Source organism: Cherax quadricarinatus, chromosome 3 (genome assembly GCF_038502225.1).
Source record: "Cherax quadricarinatus isolate ZL_2023a chromosome 3, ASM3850222v1, whole genome shotgun sequence".
Taxonomy (NCBI): domain Eukaryota; kingdom Metazoa; phylum Arthropoda; class Malacostraca; order Decapoda; family Parastacidae; genus Cherax; species Cherax quadricarinatus.
In genome coordinates this window covers 78,196,864-78,216,700 of record NC_091294.1, presented here as the reverse complement: position 1 = coordinate 78,216,700, position 19,837 = coordinate 78,196,864, and the positions used below count along the sequence as shown (strand labels likewise).

Below are 19,837 nucleotides of genomic sequence, written 5' to 3'. Positions count from 1 at the left end.
CTGTTGCTGCCTCTGTCGTTGTTACTGTTGCTGCCTCTGTTGTAACTGTTGCTGCCTCTGCTGTTACTGTTGCTGCAATCTTTGTTATTGTTACTGTTGCTGCCTCTTGTTGACTGTCTTTGTTGTTACTGTTGCTGCCCCTCTGTTGTTACTGTTGCTGCCCCTCTGTTGTTACTGTTGCTGCCCCTCTGTTGTTACTGTTGCTGCCCCTCTGTTGTTACTGTTGCTGCCCCTCTGTTGTTACTGTTGCTGCCCCTCTGTTGTTACTGTTGCTGCCCCTCTGTTGTTACTGTTGCTGCCCCTCTGTTGTTACTGTTGCTGCAGTCTCCCTGTTTACCTGGAGAGAGTTCCGGGGGTCAACGCCCCCGCGGCCCGGTCTGTGACCAGGCCTCCTGGTGGATCAGAGCCTGATCAACCAGGCTGTTGCTGCTGGCTGCACGCAAACCAACGTACGAGCCACAGCCCGGCTGGTCAGGAACCGACTTTAGGTGCTTGTCCAGTGCCAGCTTGAAGACTGCCAGGGGTCTGTTGGTAATCCCCCTTATGTATGCTGGGAGGCAGTTGAACAGTCTCGGGTCCCTGACACTTATTGTATGGTCTCTTAACGTGCTAGTGACACCCCTGCTTTTCATTGGGGGGATGTTGCATCGTCTGCCAAGTCTTTTGCTTTCGTAGTGAGTGATTTTCGTGTTACTGTTGCTGCCTCTGTCGTTACTGTTGCTGCCTCTGTCGTTACTGTTGCTGCAGTCTCTGTTGTTGTTACTGTTGCTGCCTCTGTCGTTACTGTTGCTGCAGTCTCTGTTGTTACTGTTGCTGCAGTCTCTGTTGTTGTTACTGTTGCTGCCTCTGTTGTTACTGTTGCTGCAGTCTCTGTTGTTGTTACTGTTGCTGCCTCTGTTGTTACTGTTGCTGCAGTCTCTGTTGTTGTTACTATTGCTGCCTCTGTTGTTACTGTTGCTGCAGTCTCTCTGTTGTTGTTACTGTTGCTGCCTCTGTTGTTACTGTTGCTGCAGTCTCTGTTGTTGTTACTGTTGCTGCCTCTGTCGTTACTGTTGCTGCAGTCTCTGTTGTTGTTACTATTGCTGCCTCTGTTGTTACTGTTGCTGCAGTCTCTGTTGTTGTTACTGTTGCTGCCTCTGTTGTTACTGTTGCTGCAGTCTCTCTGTTGTTGTTACTGTTGCTGCCTCTGTTGTTCACTTGTGTCTGCAGTTGATTGTGGCTCGTCTCTGTTGTTGACTATTGTGTCTGTTGACTGTTGCCTCTGTTGTTGACTTATTGTGGCTCTTGTTTACTGTTGCTGTGTCTGTTGTTGACTGTTGTTGTGTCTGTTGACTGTTGTTGTCTCTGTTGACTGTTGTTCTTGTCTCTTTGTTAACTGTTGTTCTTGTCTCTGTTGTTGTCTGTTGACTATTGTCTCTGTTGTTGACTTGTCTGTTGTTGATTGTTGTCTCTGTTATCTGTTTTTACTGTTTTCGTTGTTTCTGTTGACTGTTATCTGTTTCTGACTGATGTTCTCTTTTGTTGACTGTTGTCTCTGCTGTTGACTGTTGGTCTTGTCTCTGTTGTTGACTGTTGCTGTTGTCTTTGTTGCTGACTGTTGTATGTTTACTGTTGTGGCTCTGTTGACTTGGCTCTATTGTTTACTGTTGTCTCTGTTGACTGTTTTTGTGTGCTTACTGTTGTGTCTCTGTTGCTGACATGTGTATGTTATTAACTGTTGTGTCTCTATTATTTACTATTGTCTCTGTTGTTGACTGTTATCTCTGTTGTTGACTATTGTCTTTGTTACTGACTGTTGTTGTCTGTTTACTGTTGTCTCTGTTGACTTGTGTCATGACTTGTCTTTATTGTTTACTGTTGTTTCTGTTGTCTCTATTGTTGACTGCTCTGTTGTCTGCTTACTGTTGTCTCTGTTGTTGACTTGTGTCTGTTGACTGTTTTGTCTCTATTATTTACTACTGTCTCTGTTGTTCAGTTGTCTCTGTTGCTGACTTGTGTCTGTTGTTGATTGTTGTCTATTGTTTACTGTTGTCCCTGTTGTTTTTTATTGCTGACTGTTGTAGTTGTCTCTGTTGACTGTTGTTGTCTCTGTTGGCTGCTTACTGTCGTGTCTTTGTTGTTGATTTGTGTATGCTGTTGTGTCTCTACTGTTTACTGTTGTCTGTTAACTGTTGCATCTGTTTTAGACTGTTGTGTCTATTGCTGACTGCTGTTGTGCCTGACTGTTTTTGTGTGTTTTTTACTGTTGTTGGGACCAACAGTTTGAATTTTATCACTGTTACTCCTTCACTCTCCCCTGCTTCTGCCTCTCCCGTTGTCACTGTTACTCCCTCAGTTATCACTGTTACTGCCTCTCCTGTTGTTACTGTTACTACCTCTCCCGTTGTCACTGTTACTCTGTTATCACTGTTACTGTCTCTCCCATTGTTACTGTTACTCCTATTGTCACTGTTACTACCTCTCCCGTTGTCAGTTACTCTGTTATCACTGTTACTGCATCTCCCATTGTTACTGTTACTCCTATTGCCACTGTTACTGCCTCTCCTTCACTCTCCCCTGTTGTCGGTTTTTCCCGATGTCACTTACTCCTTCACTCTCTCCTGTTGTTACCTCCCGTTGTTACTGTTACTCCCTCTGTTGTCACTTTCTCCCAGTGTTCCAGTTGTTATTGTTGGAACATAGGGCCACTTAAGCGGCGCCGTACTGGACCTTATTTCAAGTTTATTAACAACGGCCCGTTAGCTGGACCACGAGGGGGGGGGGTTAACGGTGGGGGATGGGCAACTACCCTATGAACCCACTCAGTGCCCTAAATACCCAATTTTGGGGTATGTAGGGCATTAAGGTGAGTCACACAACTTTGGGTCCGTTCATTATTATTATAATCAAGGGGGAAGCGCTAAACCCAGAGGATTATACAGCGCCTGGGGGGGGGGATGTGGAAGGCATTCAGGCTTAATTCGGGGAACTGGAGCACAGATCCAATTCCCTAAATCAAGAGCCCCTCACCAACATCAAGGAACCTTGAGGGGGAGGGTCCGTTCAGTTACTCCCTTATTAAAGATTTTAATGTTGGGTTATGGTCCAGTTGTTGGGTTGATGGTTCGGTTGTTGGATTTATGGACCAGTTGTTGGGTTTATGAACCAATTCTTGGGTTTATGGTTCAGTTGGGTTTATGGACCAGTTGTTGGATTTATATAGTTGTTCAGTTTATGGTCTAGCTGTTGGGTTTATGGACTGTGGAAAATTGCATTTATCTGAATGTAACTAATTATGTACATAACAGTAAATGATAACAAAGATAATATTATTTATCAATGTTACATAGACAAGTAGGAATTTGGGACACCTAGGTCGCAAAAAATGTCCCCCTTCGATACCTACCACTGTCATAACCACAAGTTGCTCTGGACCTATTAATTAAATGAAATATACATACACCAGGAATACTGGTAAATATATAAATTTGTGGACTGTATATTAAAAATAATAAATGGTTATATATATACACAATTACATAACAGAAGGAAAATATATCTTAATATCACTCACCAATTTGACTGGAGATTAATGTGTATCATACTCAGAAAACCTCACTCTAACTAAATCTATGAAAATAATGCTGGCCAGAATTACACACAAATCTAGAGAGCTTATCTGAGGTTCCTGGAGCTGTCTTGTCCAGTCGTCTGATATCTCAAGTTATGCAGGAATGCACATCCAACAATTTCGCCTCCTATTTGAGAGGTGTCAACACAATTTTAACCTCTAGAGCACGAAAAATTCTTCCCATTACACCAACGTTTGTACAAAATTCAAAACCAAGATGGCGAGTCTCTCCTTTTTTTCGATAACATACTTCTTTTAAAAATACAATATAGGGCATCTATTATCCTATAAATTACCGTATTTCCGGAAAATATATTCAGTATTTTCCACACTGCGGCCGGCCGGATTTCGTTGCTAAATGACTCAAATTACTCCTTTGACAATGGTGGAGGACCTGGGTACATATAGGATCTGGCATCCACACGGCGACATATTACACAAGATTTAATCACCCTTTTTACACTTTGCCGTCCTTGTGGAATCCAGAAAGTTTCCCTAATACAATTTAAGGTATCTTGTACCCCACCATGCATTACATTTTTATGGGCATTTATGACAATCAAATTTGTTAGATAATGAGTTTTGGGCAGAAAGATAGGGTGTTTAGCATAATCACCCAATTCAGCATTTTGTAACCTACCTCTGCACCTAATTACATTGTTCTCTAAATACAGCCCCAATTTCTCTATTATGGAACCTTTCACAATTTTTCTTTCCATCATCATTTAATCTCATTTCCATAGATTTCTTCCTGTACCCTCTTTATCCAATACTCAAGAGGATCTGAAAACTTATATGAAATATTCATCTTGTTTAGAAATTTAAACACCAACTTAGTTACATTGATTAGTTTGGGTAAAGAAGAATACCTATTTATATCAATGGCTAAGGGAGGGCAAACTATTGGAGCGGTGGTCACAGTAATTTCAACAGGAGCAATATACGCCTTTTGTACAGGCCAATTAGCTTTATTTACCAACCAGCTCGGTCCTTTAAACCATGATACAGCATTTACAAATTTAACATAAGGTAAACCTCGAGACAAGAAATCAGCTGGATTCTCCTCACTAGGTATATGATTAAATGTTAACATAAGCTGACCCAAACTATTATACTTCTCTTGCATCTGATTAATTTCAGTGACTCTGTTTTGTACGTACACAATTTTACTGTTTCCACTGCGAATTCATTGTAAGGATACCTCATTATCAGACCAAATTACAGTGTCGCTAATATTTACCTCCTGCAACTAATTTCTTATATAATTAGCTAATTTGACACCTACATAAATGGCTGTTAATTCCAACTCAGGCAAGGTACGTGATTTAATTGGAGACACTTTAGCCTTAGACATAACAAGAGGAATAACACTATTACATTGAAGGTAAGCAACTGCTCCATATGCCAATTTTGAAGCATCACAAAAAATGTGGAGTACATTTTTCCCATTTGGATTGGCCACCTGGCGTGGAAACTCCAACATTGGAATTTTCTCATTATCACCAATTAATTCATCCCACCTGCTAATGAATTCCTCAGGTAGAATTTCATCCCAAGCACATTTAAGTTTCCATGCTTCCTGAATTAATAATTTTCCTTTTATAGTAAGGGGTGACACTAAACCTAGTGGATCAAAACATTTGGAAACTTCAGCAAGCAAAACTCTCTTAGTTAATTTATTGGGCATACTGTAATTATTAGGTTTTAACATTAACAAATCTCTCTCAGTATCCCAATTTAAACTCAGTACATTACTACATTTTGGCACTTCATCTCCTGGAGTTTACCTGGAGAGAGTTTCGGGGGTCAACGCCCCCGCGGCCCGGTCTGTGACCAGGCCTCCTGGTGGATCAGTGCCTGATCAACCAGGCTGTTGGTGCTGGCTGCACGCAAACCAACGTACGAGCCACAGCCCGGCTGATCAGGAACTGACTTTAGGTGCTTGTCCAGTGCCAGCTTGAAGACTGCCAGGGGTCTGTTGGTAATCCCCCTTATGTGTGCTGGGAGGCAGTTGAACAGTCTCGGGCCCCTGACACTTATTGTATGGTCTCTTAACGTGCTAGTGACACCCCTGCTTTTCATTGGGGGGATGGTGCATCGTCTGCCAAGTCTTTTGCTTTCGTAGTGAGTGATTTTCGTGTGCAAGTTCGGTACTAGTCCCTCTAGGATTTTCCAGGTGTATATAATCATGTATCTCTCCCTCCTGCGTTCCAGGGAATACAGGTTTAGAAACCTCAAGCGCTCCCAGTAATTGAGGTGTTTTATCTCCGTTATGCGCGCCGTGAAAGTTCTCTGGGTAATCAGGGTAATCTTTACTTATTTTGTCCTTCAATTTGGACGAATTACTATTCCATTCCTTCAGAGACATATTTGCACTTTGCATTATTTTATTAGCCTCTCCATAAGTCATTAACAGTTCCTCTTCAGTTGACGTCACACCCGGGAAATTGTCCACATAAAATTGTTTGCTCATTACTTTACTCAATGGACTTTCCATACGTTTAAGGTGTGCATTTATCGTCGCTTGAAGTAGGAACGGACTGGATGTAGCACCAAATAATACGCTCTTAAAGCGAAAGGTTTTCAGAGGGCTAAGTGAGTCACTAGGATTCTCAGGCCATAAGAAGCGGGTGCAATCCCGGTCAGCCTCTTGTAAACCCACTCTTAGGAAAGCTTTACTTATGTCAGCCATAAAGGCATAGTGCTTCACTCTGAAATTTAATAAGATATCTCCTAATTTTTCCGTCAACGATGGACCTGTCATCAAACAGTCATTTAAACTAGGTACATTTTTGTTACTCCTGGCACTACAATTAAACACAATCCTCAAAGGAGTGGTCTTAGAATCCTTCTTCACTCCGTGATGGGGCAAATAGTGACCATAAATTTTGGCTTGCTCAGGAGGTACCTCTTCTATAAATTTATTAACTGTTCAGCAATTATATCTTTATATGCAGTTAACAATTCTGGTGTCTTACTCAGTTCGCGGAGCTGAGCTTTTAACTGTCCGTATGCCATTCTGTAATTAGTGGGCAATTCTGGATGGTTCAGTCTCCACGGAAGTCGCACCCAGTTTTGTCCAGATTCAAATTTTACATTTCTCAGGTATTGCTCCTGAGTAAAAGAATCGTCTGGACTTTCTTCATTTACATTTATTCCAATGCTGTCTAATTCCCACAATTTATGCACTGGCTCAACACCATCCTCTATGAAAGAATTATACTGGGGTACGATTTCATGAGTAAGACACACAGTTATGATATTTGTAGTTTCCTCTAGTCATGTATTATTATTACGAGGAATCCTACCATACATTACATGGCCTCCTGTAGTCTTCAAAAGGGTGACACCACATTTCTTTACCATACCCTTTACAAAGGAGGCATAATAGTCACTACCTATCAAAATATTTATTGGGCCTACAGAATCATCACTTACACCAGAAGGTGCTAAATTTACATTATGTGAGAGTCTTTCTGTAGCTTTACTAAGCCCTACTGTAGATATTTTGTCTGGAAGTCTATATACAATTGCTGCATTAACACGTTTTTTCTCATTGCCCAACCTGACAGTTACATAAACAGTGTCATACAATTGAGCCCTTTTATCCGAGAGAAAACTAGATAATTTTAAAGTTGTGGGATCTCCCATCGTATGTACTTTCATACCATCAAGACATTTACGTTTTATGAAAGTACGCTGGGATCCCTGGTCCAATAATGCATTTACATTTTTTGATTTATGCCTTTTATCATCAATTTTTACCTGTAACACAGGTAAGGCTACTTCAGCAAAACCATCATTATTAACATTAGCAGCAATTTTTACATTAGCTACTGTTGTGTCAGGATTATCAACATTATCATTATTATCAACATTATCATATAGACCCTTACACATGACTATATGGTGTCTTCCTTTGTGACATTGATAACAGAAGTTTAATTTGGCATGACAATCCTTTACATTGTGATTACTCAAACACCTGATACATCTGCCAAGTTCCTCCAATCTTTCAACTTTATCATTCCACGAATTGTATGCATTGCAATTCTTAGAAAAATGAGTACCCTTGCAGAAAAGACAATCTCTCTTTTCTTTGACTGGTTTCTTATTAACTGGGCTACTCTTAGGAGGGTACTTATTCTTCTTACCTTGTGGAGAATCATTATTTCTGATTCCTGCTACTTGATATGCACCTATGCAACTATTTTTAGGAAATGAATTTTGATTATTAACATTGGGATAATTTTTCCCTTTGTGAAACTTGACAGATACTTCAGAGTTATTATGTGTTGCATCTTTAAAATGAGTTAGTTGGCTGGTCTGCAACTGCACAATTAATTCTTGTAGACCTAGTCTTATTTCCTCCAGACCAAAATAACCTCTGTGATATTTATTCGAGAGCCATTCAAGTGTTTTACAGCTTAATTTATTCTGTACAATGGCACTCAATAACCAGTCTGATTCCTTCAGATTATATTTATTACTTAAAGTTTTGAGAGTGCTCTCCAGTTTAACTCTAAACTGCTGTAAACCTTTGTAAGTGTGATCTTGAGATTTTAAATTAACAATCATATTCACTAGATCCAACCTACTTTGTTCTATATTACCATAAGTGACCTTCAACAAGTCAACTGCTTCCTTGTAAGAGTCATCTACATTGGGAAAGGCTTGTATGAGTATGTGAGCATCTCCTCTTACCTGTCCTTTGAGGTAAAATAATTTAGTTACACAGGCTAGGTCACTCCTGTCATGCACAGCTGCTTTAAAAATTGACCAAAATTCCTCCCAATTTTCACCAGGATTAAATACAGGTAAACATAGTTCTGGGAGTTTTGGCAAAGACATATTATTTGTTGGAGCAGACTGATTAACTGCCTGGTTTACACATTTTAATTTATTCAAGGCCTGACTTTTACAAGAAAGAATCTTTTCCTCTAATTCATAATACTGATTAATTATGAGATCTACTTCAGTCTCATCTACACAGTTTACTAACAGATCTCCTTCATATTTGTTGTAATATAATTTGTATGTATCATATCTATTACCTAAATCATCTAAATACAATTTTAAATCATCAGTATTCACAGTTTCTTGATTCATTAATTCCAAACATTTATTGTATGCTTTTGTTACATGACCTTTTCTAGCTTGCAGTGATGCTTTTTTTGCTCTATATTCCATATGTTTGTCTTCTACATTAATTTCCTCAATTTCAGCCATGATGCAATGTATTAAATTCAACTTAATTAATAACACTGATTATGTACTAAATTATGCACTTCATAAAGGTAAATATTACAACTTACCTTTGAATAAATCCTAGCTACTTGAGCTTAGCAATTACATGCAAGAAAATAATATAAACTTCAAATGTACATTAATACAAACCTTTAGCCAGACTTGGCTTATCAAAATTATTATACAAATTAATAAATCCTTGCCAGAATTTGGCATAGCAAATTAATTTTGTACACATTAATAAGCTACACTTGGCTTATCAATTACACATACACTTATACACATTAATATAATCTTTAGCCACACTTGACTTATCCAAATTAATATTATAATAATTATAATCCACTACACATTAAGTAAATTTGTGAACTTAACATCCACCTCCTTCTGTTATTTCACATATAATTATTAAGTAATTAACTAATTAATGACTTCACTAATTACCTCCGGTTCAAGAAGGACCAACGGGCAAATTAAATGTGGAAAATTGCATTTATCTGAATGTAACTAATTATGTACATAACAGTAAATGATAACAAAGATAATTATTATTTATCAATGTTACATAGACAAGTAGGAATTTGGGACACCTAGGTCGCAAAAAATGTCCCCCTTCGATACCTACCACTGTCATAACCACAAGTTGCTCTGGACCTATTAATTAAATGAAATATACATACACCAGGAATATTGGTAAACATATAAATTTGTGGACTGTATATTAAAAATAATAAATGGTTATATATATATATATATATATATACACAATTACATAACAGAAGGAAAATATATCTTAATATCACTCACCAATTTGACTGGAGATTAATGTGTATCATACTCAGAAAACCTCGCTCTAACTAAATCTATGAAAATAATGCTGGCCAGAATTACACACAAATCTAGAGAGCTTATCTGAGGTTCCTGGAGCTGTCTTGTCCAGTCGTCTGATATCTCAAGTTATGCAGGAATGCACATCCACCAATTTCGCCTCCTATTTGAGAGGTGTCAACACAATTTTAACCTCTAGAGCACGAAAAATTCTTCCCATTACACCAACGTTTGTACAAAATTCAAAACCAAGATGGCGAATCTCTCCTTTTTTTCGATAACATACTTCTTTTAAAAATACAATATAGGGCATCTATTATCCTATAAATTACCGTATTTCTGAAAAATATATACAGTATTTTCCACATGGACCATTTATAATCATGGGGGAGCACTAAACCCATAGGATTATACAGTGCCTGTAGGGAAGGGGGTGGAAGATATTCAGGCGTAATTCAGGGAACTGGAGCACAGATCCAACTCCCTACGGGCTTATGGACCAGTTGATGGGTTTGGGTTTAAGGTTTGAAATCTAATAAACCAGGGAAAGCACTAAACCCACAGGAGTCATACATTGCCAGAGCTATGGGAAGTAACCAGCTTTGTGCCAAGGACTAATGATGCAAAACCATACTTAAACCATAAAACAAAACCAGAATAAAAAATAAACCAATAAAACAAAACCATAAACCACATTTAAACCATAATATACCATAAATAAACCACAAACAATAAATCATAACAGACCACAACTAAGCAAAATAAAACACCAGATAATTCCACAATTTATTACTGCACAAATCACTTAACAAATTACCACAGGTATCAAAATATTTTTATTATATAACAAACATTTATATTACATTTCTGTACATTTTTATTATCACAATTTTGTATTAAATTTTTAAAGACAACTGTAACATTATAATAATAATAATAATAATAATAATCAAGGATTGGCTACTGTATACAGTAAGTCCTGGACTTACCGTACAAGATAATCAGCGACAAGGATTGCTTAGTATTTATCCCTTGAATAGTGATCTGTGTATATAAAATATTAGGGAAACCCCAATGAATACAGGGATCCCTGAAGTGTTTGCTGGGACTACTAATTTTTATTAATTTGTTACAGTAAGTCCTCGACTTACAAACATTGTGCATTACATCATTATTGTCTATAATATCATTATTATATCATTATTATACACAAATGGTTTTTAATACTTGACGTGCTGTTGGAGTGTGAGCAAAGTAACATTTATGAAGGGGTTCAGGGAAACCGGCAGGCCGGACTTGAGTCCTGGAGATGGGAAGTACAGTGCCTGCACTCTGAAGGAGGGGTGTTAATGTTGCAGTTTAAAAACTGTAGTGTAAAGCACCCTTCTGGCAAGACAGTGATGGAGTGAATGATGGTGAAAGTTTTTCTTTTTCGGGCCACCCTGCCTTGGTGGGCCACCCTGCCTTGGTGGCCACCCTGCCTTGGTGGGAATCGGCCAGTGTGATAATAAAATAAATAATATTATACACAATTCAGAAGGTCCACAATGTGTAAGTTGACGACTTCCTGTGTACAGTGAACGCTCCTATAAAGCTGTCCCATATACAGTCAGTTGTCTTATAAAGTTCCTCTATATACAGTAAGCTCTCTTATAAACCTCCTTTATACACTGAATATATAAGATTGGAACTTTATAAGAGAATTGACTGTATATAGAGGAGCTTTATAAGACAACCATCTAACAGAACCCACCATCAATATTAACTTACAAATCATTTTACAACAATCACAAATCATTCAATTTTCCGCTAACCAAAAAACAGCCTTAGGTCAACCCTTGAAAATTCCAACTAGTTGATCCACTGGTTGGAAAGTAGCCCTGAGAGGCTATTTTCCATTATATTTAGTGAGCAGTTGATGCTAGTGTTGGTTTAAAGGGTAGAAGGGGCTACTAGCACCTTGTTACACAGTAGAAGGGGCTAGTAGCACCTTGCTAGACACTAGCATGGGCTACTAGCACCTTGCTAGATACTAGCATGGGCTACTAGCACCTTGCTACACACTAGCAGAGGCTACTAGCACCTTGCTACACACTAGCAGAGGCTACTAAGACCTTGCTAAACACTAGCAGGGGCTACTACCACCATACTACACACTAGCATGGACTAGCACCTTGCTACACACTAGCAGAGGCTACTAGCACCTTGCTACACACTAGCATGGGCTACCAGCACTTTGCTACACACTAGTAGGGGCTACTAGCACCTTGCTATACACTAGCAGGGGTTACTAGCACCTTGCTACATACTAGCAGGGCTACTAGCACCTTGTTATACTAGCAGGGGCTACTAGCACCTTGCTACACTAGCAGGGGCTACTAGCACCTTGCTACATACTAGCAGGGACTACTAGCACTTTACTACACACTAGCAGGGGCTACTAGCACCTTGCTATACACTAGCAGGGGTTACTAGCACCTTGCTACATACTAGCAGGGGCTACTAGCACCTTGTTATACACTAGCAGGGGCTACTAGCACCTTGCTACACACTAGCAGGGGCTGCTAGCACCTTGCTACACACTAGCAGGGGCTACTAGCACCATGCTACACACTAGCAGGGGCTACTAGCACCATGCTACACACTAGCAGGGGCTACTAGCACCTTGCTAGCAGCATCATCATCTCCACAGCATCACTCAAGGTTGGAGAGCAGCGGATCATCAAACGGACCGTCTGTGTGGCGTAAGCAACCCTCAGCTCGCTCTGTTGTCAACTTATCCACTCGCCCTGTCGTCGCCTTCGCCCGGATGACTGTTCCGCCTGGAAATTCATTTTGAATTTGAAGATTTTGAAGAATTTCATAAATTTTGACGCATTTTTTTTACAAGTCGGAGAAATGTTTTATTTTAAATATATTTAACTACTGTTATTGTTCTAATGTAGTTAAGTGCTTCAGAAAGCTTTCTAAATGATCTAATTCTAATTTTAAATTTGTCTAAAATACATATTTGTGACTTCATTTTCTAATATTATTACTGCTAAACTACAATTTTGAATTTGAATTAATGTTTATGTAAGACAGTTGTATGAATGATGCAATTTTTTTTTTTTTGAAAGGGTAGGCCTATCTGGGCAGGAGACAGCCAGTGTGTTCGAAATTAGTGGAAGATTTAGGAAGATTTGTTGGCATTTTTTTTTATAGGTACTGTAGTAGGTTGGTAGACAGCAACCACCCAGGGAGGTACTACCGTCCTACCAAGCGAGTGTAAAAAGGAAGCCTGTATTTGTTTTACATGATGGCAGGATTGCTGGTGTCTCTTTTCTGTCTCATAAACATGCAAGATTTCAGGTACACCTTACTACTTCTACTTACACTTAGGTCACACTACACATACATGTGCACGTTTATGTATACACACTCATCTGAGTTTTCTTTGATTTTATCTTAATAATTCTTGTTCTTATTGCTGTTCCTTTTATATCCATGGGGAAGTGAAATAAGAATCTTTCCGTCGTAAGTCATGCGTGTTGTAAAAGTCAACTATACTGGGAACAATGGACTAGGAACCCCTTTTCCTGTATAGCTTACTAAAAAGAAAAAGAAGAAAACCGTCAAAGTGGGATGTTTGAATGTGTGTGGATGTTGTGCGAATGATAAGAAAGAGATGATTGTGGATGTTATGAATGAGAAGAAGCTGGATGACCTGGCTTTAAGTGAAACAAAGCTGATGGGGGTGGGAGAGTTTCAGTGGAGAGAAATAAATGGGATTAGGTCAGGGGGTTTCAAATAGAGTTAAAGCTAAAGGAGTAGCAATAATGTTGAAGGATAGGTTACGGCAGGAAAAGAGGGAATACGTATAAATGTATAAATTCAAGGATTTTGAGGTGTAAAATAAGGGTTGGATGTGAAAAGTGGGTTATAGTAAGCATTTATGTACCTAGAGAAGACAGAAGTGTAGAGGAGAGAGAGAGATTTTGGGAAATGTTGAGTGAGTGTGTGCAGAGTTTTGAACCAAGTGTGAGAGTACTTTTGGTTGGGGATTTCAATGCTAAAATGAGTAAAAATGTTGTGGAGGGAGTAGTGGGTAAATTTGGGGTGCCAGGCATAAATGAAAATGGGGAGCCTTTAATTGAGCTATGTGTAGAAAGAGGTTTGGTAATAAGTAATACATATTTTATGAAAAAGTGGATAAATAAATATGTAAGGTATGATATAGCACGTAATGAAAGTAGTTTATTAGATTATATATTGGTGGATAAAAGGTTGATGGGTAGGCTCCAGGATGTACATGTTTATAGAGGGGCAACTGATATATCAAATCATTATTTAGTTGTAGCTACAGTTAGAGTAAGAGGTAGATGGGACAAAAGGAAAATTGCAACAACAAGTAAGAGGGAGGTGAAAGTGTATAAACTAAGGGAAGAAGAAGTTCGGGTGAGATATGAGCAACTATTGGCAGAAAGATGGGCTAGTGCAAGTATGAGTAGTGGGGGGGTTGAAGAGGGTTGGAATAGTTTTAAAAATGCAGAATTAGAATGTGGGGCAGAAGTTTGTGGCTATAGGGGGGTGAGTGCAGGGGAAAGAGGAGTGATTGGTGGAATGATGAAGTAAAGGGTGTGATAAAAGAGAAAAAGTTTGCTTATGAGAGGTTTTTACAAAGCAGAAGTGTTATAAGAAGAGCAGAGTATATGGAGAGGAAAAGAAAGGTGAAGAGAGTGGTGAGAGAGTGCAAAAGGAGAGCAGATGATAGAGTGGGAGAGGCACTGTCAAGAAATTTTGATGAAAATAAGGAAAAAATTATGGAGATAAACAAGTTAAGAAAGCCTAGGGAAGGAATGAATTTGTCAGTTAAAAACAGAGTAGGGGAATTAGTCAATGGGGAGCTGGAGGTATTGGGTAGATGGCGGGAATATTTTGAGGAACTTTTAAATGTTGATGAAGAAAGGGAGGCGGTAATTTCATACGCTGGTCAGGGAGGTATACCATCTTTTAGGAGTGAAGAAGAGCAGAATGTGAGTGTGGGGGAGGTACGTGAGGCATTACGTAGAATGAAAGCGGGTAAAGCAGCTGGAATTGATGGGGTCATGACAGAAATGTTTAAAGCAGGGGGGATATAGTGTTGGAGTGGTTGGTATTTTTGTTTAACCCTTAAACTGTCCAAGCGTAGATCTACGTTCACTCGCGTGGTGCTCCGAATATTTTGAAAAATAAAAAAATAGTTTTTTCTTTTAAAATGAAGAGCACATTTTTCTACATGGTATAGGATAAAAAAAAATTTAGGGTAAGTATTACCGAGATATAAGACCGTGAAGTTGGCTCTGGATGCTCACCTGTCAGCAACATCGACTCCTGCAGCTTGCAGAAGTGTTGCCGATATACCTTTTTTTCTCGCTTTTATTTTAATTTATACATTTCTTATGTTCCTAGGTAGTAGGTTGGTAGACAGCAACCACCCAGGGAGGTACTACCGTCCTGCCAAGTGAGTGTAAAACGGAAACCTGTAATTGTTTTACATGATGGTAGGATTGCTGGTGTCTTTTTTTCTGTCTCATAAACATGCAAGATTTCAGGTACATCTTGCTACTTCTACTTACACTTAGGTCACACTACACATACATGTACAAGCATATATATACACACACCCCTCTGGGTTTTCTTCTATTTTCTTACTAGTTCTTGTTCTTGTTTATTTCCTCTTACCTCCACGGGGAAGTGGAACAGAATTCTTCCTCCGTAAGCCATGCGTGTTGTAAGAGGTGACTAAAATGCCAGGAGCAAGGGGCTAGTAACCCCTTCTCCTGTATATATTGCTAAATGTAAAAGGAGAAACTTTCGTTTTTCCTTTTGGGCCACCCCGCCTCGGTGGGATATACGGCCGGTGTGTTGAAAGAAAGAAAAGACTTCTTATGTTCTGATAATTACAATTTATAACAGTTCTTGTAATTTCATAGCCAATCTTTGTTCTGACACTAATATTAGGTACTGAAATAGTGCTCAAATAGTCACAATCACATTGACAGGTGAACATTTACACCTGCTATTGTCTAAAAATATATATGAAGTATTTATAGGTCGCAGCAATGTTTTAGATACCCTTGTGTATACCATGAAGCATTTGTTATGAAAGGCATCCCTATACTGTTGACAGCCTAGTGACAGATGATAAATACCTACTGCTCCAGCTAACCCTTGCTGTATTTGTTATTACTGTTACACACAAACATGTCTTGTCTCTCTGTCTATTTATCTGTCTATCTGTCTGTCTATCTGCCTGTCTGTCTGTCTATCTGTCTGCCTGTCTATCTGTCTCTGTCAATCTGCCTGTCTGTCTGTCTCTGCTTATCTGTCTTTCTGTCTGCCTGGAGTATATGTATATCACACTCCTTGAAGAATCGTGTTATGACATCTGTTATCAGCTCGGTGACATTTGATAAATGGGTGCTCGGGGAACCCTGACTTTATTTGTTGTCACTGATACACACAAACATGTTTCTGTCTGTCTCTCTATCTGTCTGTCTATCTTTGCCTGGAATTTTTGGATTATCCTAGGTAATTTACACTATATATAATAACTGTACTTATGTGTACATGTGAGACAGAGATATAGATAGACAGATATATAGATAGATAGAGATATAGATAGACAGAGAAACAGCCAGAGACAGCCAAAGCAAGCCAGCCGGCCAACCTGCTGAATACATAAGAACAAATTCATTATATTAGACCACAGTGCAATTACTAGTGAGAGTCTGGTGCTATTTTTAATTTGTATTTTTATATTAGATTAAACCTAGTTGTACTATTACCTGGAGAGAGTTCCGGGGGTCAACGCCCCCGCGGCCCTGTCTGTGACCAGGCCTACTATAGCTCACCAAACCATACCCCGGCCGGGATTGAACCTGTGGTCAGAGAGTCTCAAAACTGTCGCGTTAGCCACTAGACCAGCTAGCCACAATAAGATTCGTCCAACTAGGTATATTTCTACACTATAGGAAGGTTAGCACAGACACCACTGTGACCACAAATGCAAGTTTTTACAGACGAATCTCCAGCTAGCGTGGCCGTGACGAACTCTAGCTCAAGTCCCCTCACTGCCGTCAACATGACTCACGAAATCGTAATGACACGATTGCAAACAAACCATACCCCGGCCGGGATTGAACCCACGGTCAGAGAGTCTCAAAACTCCAGACTGTCGCGTTAGCCACTAGACCAGCTAGCCACAATAAGATTCGTCCAACTAGGTATATTTCTACACTATAGGAAGGTTAGCACAGACACCACTGTGACCACAAATGCAAGTTTTTACAGACGAATCTCCAGCTAGCGTGGCCGTGACGAACTCTAGCTCAAGTCCCCTCACTGCCGTCAACATGACTCACAAAATCGTAATGACACGATTGCAAACAAACCATACCTGGCCGGGATTGAACCCGCGGTCAGAGAGTCTCAAAACTCCAGACCGTCACGTTAGCCACTAGACCAGCTAGCCACAATAAGATTCGTCCAACTAGGTATATTTCTACACTATAGGAAGGTTAGCACAGACACCACTGTGACCACAAATGCAAGTTTTTACAGACGAATCTCCAGCTAGCGTGGCCGTGACGAACTCTAGCTCAAGTCCCCTCACTGCCGTCAACATGACTCACAAAATCGTAATGACACGATTGCAAACAAACCATACCTGGCCGGGATTGAACCCGCGGTCAGAGAGTCTCAAAACGATTTCATGAGTCATGTCTACTATAGCTCATTCTAGCTCAATACATAGAAAATACCAAATTCATTATATTAGACCTTAGTGCAATTTCAAGTGAGAATCTTGTGCTATTTTTAATTTGTATCTTTATATTATTAGTTTATACTTAGTTGCACTTTAGCTCATTCCAGCACAACACATAGACAACATCAACTTCATTATGTGTATTAGTGACTATACTCTATATGCCCAAAATACTCTAGCTATATACTTGTCCAAACTTCCCACCACTACAGATATCAGTACTAGAACTCAACCCACAACTCAGGATATAAATAACCATAATTTAAGCCTAGAAGATGATTGATCACGTTGACCCTGGTCTAAACCTCCATAATCTGACACCCAATCAAAACCTATTGGAAAGTAACTGCCTTTATTACACAGCATCACAAGCCAGCACTATCCTAAACAATGCTAAAAGTCTATCAGTACTTAACTACAACATCAGGTCCTTAAGCAAACACTATGATGACCTCCTGGCACTCCTTGAATCACTAAAGACACCCTTCTCCTGCATTATTCTTACTGAGACCTGGCTTAAGCAGGACACAATAGATATCTACCCTCTACCAGGATACACAGCAATTCACAACTGGAGACCATACCAAGTTGGGGGTGGTATTGCAATCTATTACTCTAACCAATTATCTTGTATTAGCACCACTTGCTTTAGTGATGAATATGGGGAATACATTTTTGCTAATTTTACTGTAAAAAACCTTAAGACACCTATAACAATCGGTGCCATTTACCGGATACCCCACACAAACATCCCAAATTTCAGTGAGAAATTAAAGGAACTAATAACAAACAGACAAATGAATAAGCACCACCTTCTCTTAGCTGGAGACTTCAACATCAACTTTGGCTTACTAGATGATCAGCCTGTAACTGATTTCATCAACAATATGAACAACACACTTCTCATACCAACAATAACTAAACCAACCAGGCTCACTGAGACAAGTGCAACCATAATAGACCATATATGGACCAATATACTAGCCCCCCTTAAATCAGGGATAATCACAGATAGCACTACAGACCACTACCCAACCTTCCTCGTGACAAACATTAGTAAACCACCACTTGAATACAACAAAGTCTCATTTAGACTCCATGACGAGGCCTCAATAAGGAAGTTCACAGCTGACCTAGAGACTGTTGACTGGCCTACAGAATTCTCCAAGGCCAATGGTATTGATGACCGGACTGACATTTTTCTTAACAAATTACTTAGACTATACAACAAACATTGTCCTATAAAAACGAAACAGATCACAAACAAACGGCTTGGTTGCCCATAGCTAACCTGCACCATTCTGAAATCCATTGATAAGAAACACCAATATGAAAAGCAATATAGACAGGGCTTAATACACAAAGATATTCTTAAACACTATTCATCAGTTCTCACCAAAGTAATAAAGAAAGCCAAACAACTATACTACTCCAGTAGATTCACAGACACAAGAGGAGATATAAAAAAGACCTGGAAAACACTCTCTCAGATTCTAGGGACCCACAAACTGAAAAAAAAACAAGAATATTGCCCTAACTAAACCTAATGAAACACCACTGCATCCCACTGATACAGCTAACAAGATAAACGACTTCTTCTCAACCATAGGATCTAATCTTGCCAATAAAATCCCACGTACCAATGCCCATGCCGGGGACTACCTAGATGGGAATTTCCCAAATTCCTTCTATCTTGCACCTACTGAGCCCACGGAAGTCACCGAGATTATAAAGTCACTTAAAAATAACTCAGGGAACCTGTCTCATGTTCCACCATTATTGTACAACCACAAACTTGACCACTACGGTATAAGAGGCCATGCGCTTGCATATTTCAAATCTTACCTTACTAATAGGTATCAGTATGTCACCATTAAAGACACAGCATCAACAACATGGCCACTTGATACTGGAGTTCCACAGGGAAGTGTCCTTGGTCCCCTGCTCTTCCTCATATACATCAATGATCTTCCAAATGTATCCCAACACCTGAAACCCATTCTCTTTGCTGACGACACGACTTATGTCATCTCTCACCCTAATCTTGCCACCCTCAGCACCATTGTTAACGAGGAGCTGATCAAAATATCGACTTGGATGACAGCCAATAAACTTACACTTAACACTGACAAAACCTACTATATTATGTTTGGTAGCAGAGCAGGAGTTGCGCAAATTAACATTAAGATCGACAACACTCTAATTACCAGACATAATGAGGGCAAATTCCTAGGCCTATACCTTGACAACAACCTGAATTTCAGCACCCATATCCAACACATAACCAAAAAAGTATCCAAAACGGTTAGGATCCTCTCCAAGATACGATACTACGTGCCGCAAAATGCCCTTCTCACACTATA

At 39.5% G+C, this 19,837-nt stretch overlaps 2 protein-coding genes across 5 annotated transcripts in view; both read right to left on the bottom strand.

The window, feature by feature from the left end:
• Positions 1-176, bottom strand: part of LOC128706617 (sodium-independent sulfate anion transporter) — an 83,261-nt gene extending 83,085 nt beyond the window's left edge. The window contains exon 1 of the mRNA XM_070092878.1: positions 1-176. This exon is cut by the window's left edge and continues 362 nt beyond it. The gene's annotated coding sequence lies outside the window, so the exon portion shown is untranslated.
• Positions 177-10,459: 10,283 nt separating this feature from the next.
• Positions 10,460-19,837, bottom strand: part of LOC128706616 (WASH complex subunit 2) — a 99,327-nt gene continuing 89,949 nt past the window's right edge. For all 4 annotated transcript variants that reach the window (XM_070092851.1, XM_070092864.1, XM_070092857.1 and 1 more), the window contains one exon: positions 10,460-12,507. In XM_070092851.1, coding sequence (XP_069948952.1) covers positions 12,380-12,507 — 128 coding nt within the window. In that variant the 3' untranslated portion in view covers positions 10,460-12,379. The remainder of the gene's footprint in view (positions 12,508-19,837) is intronic.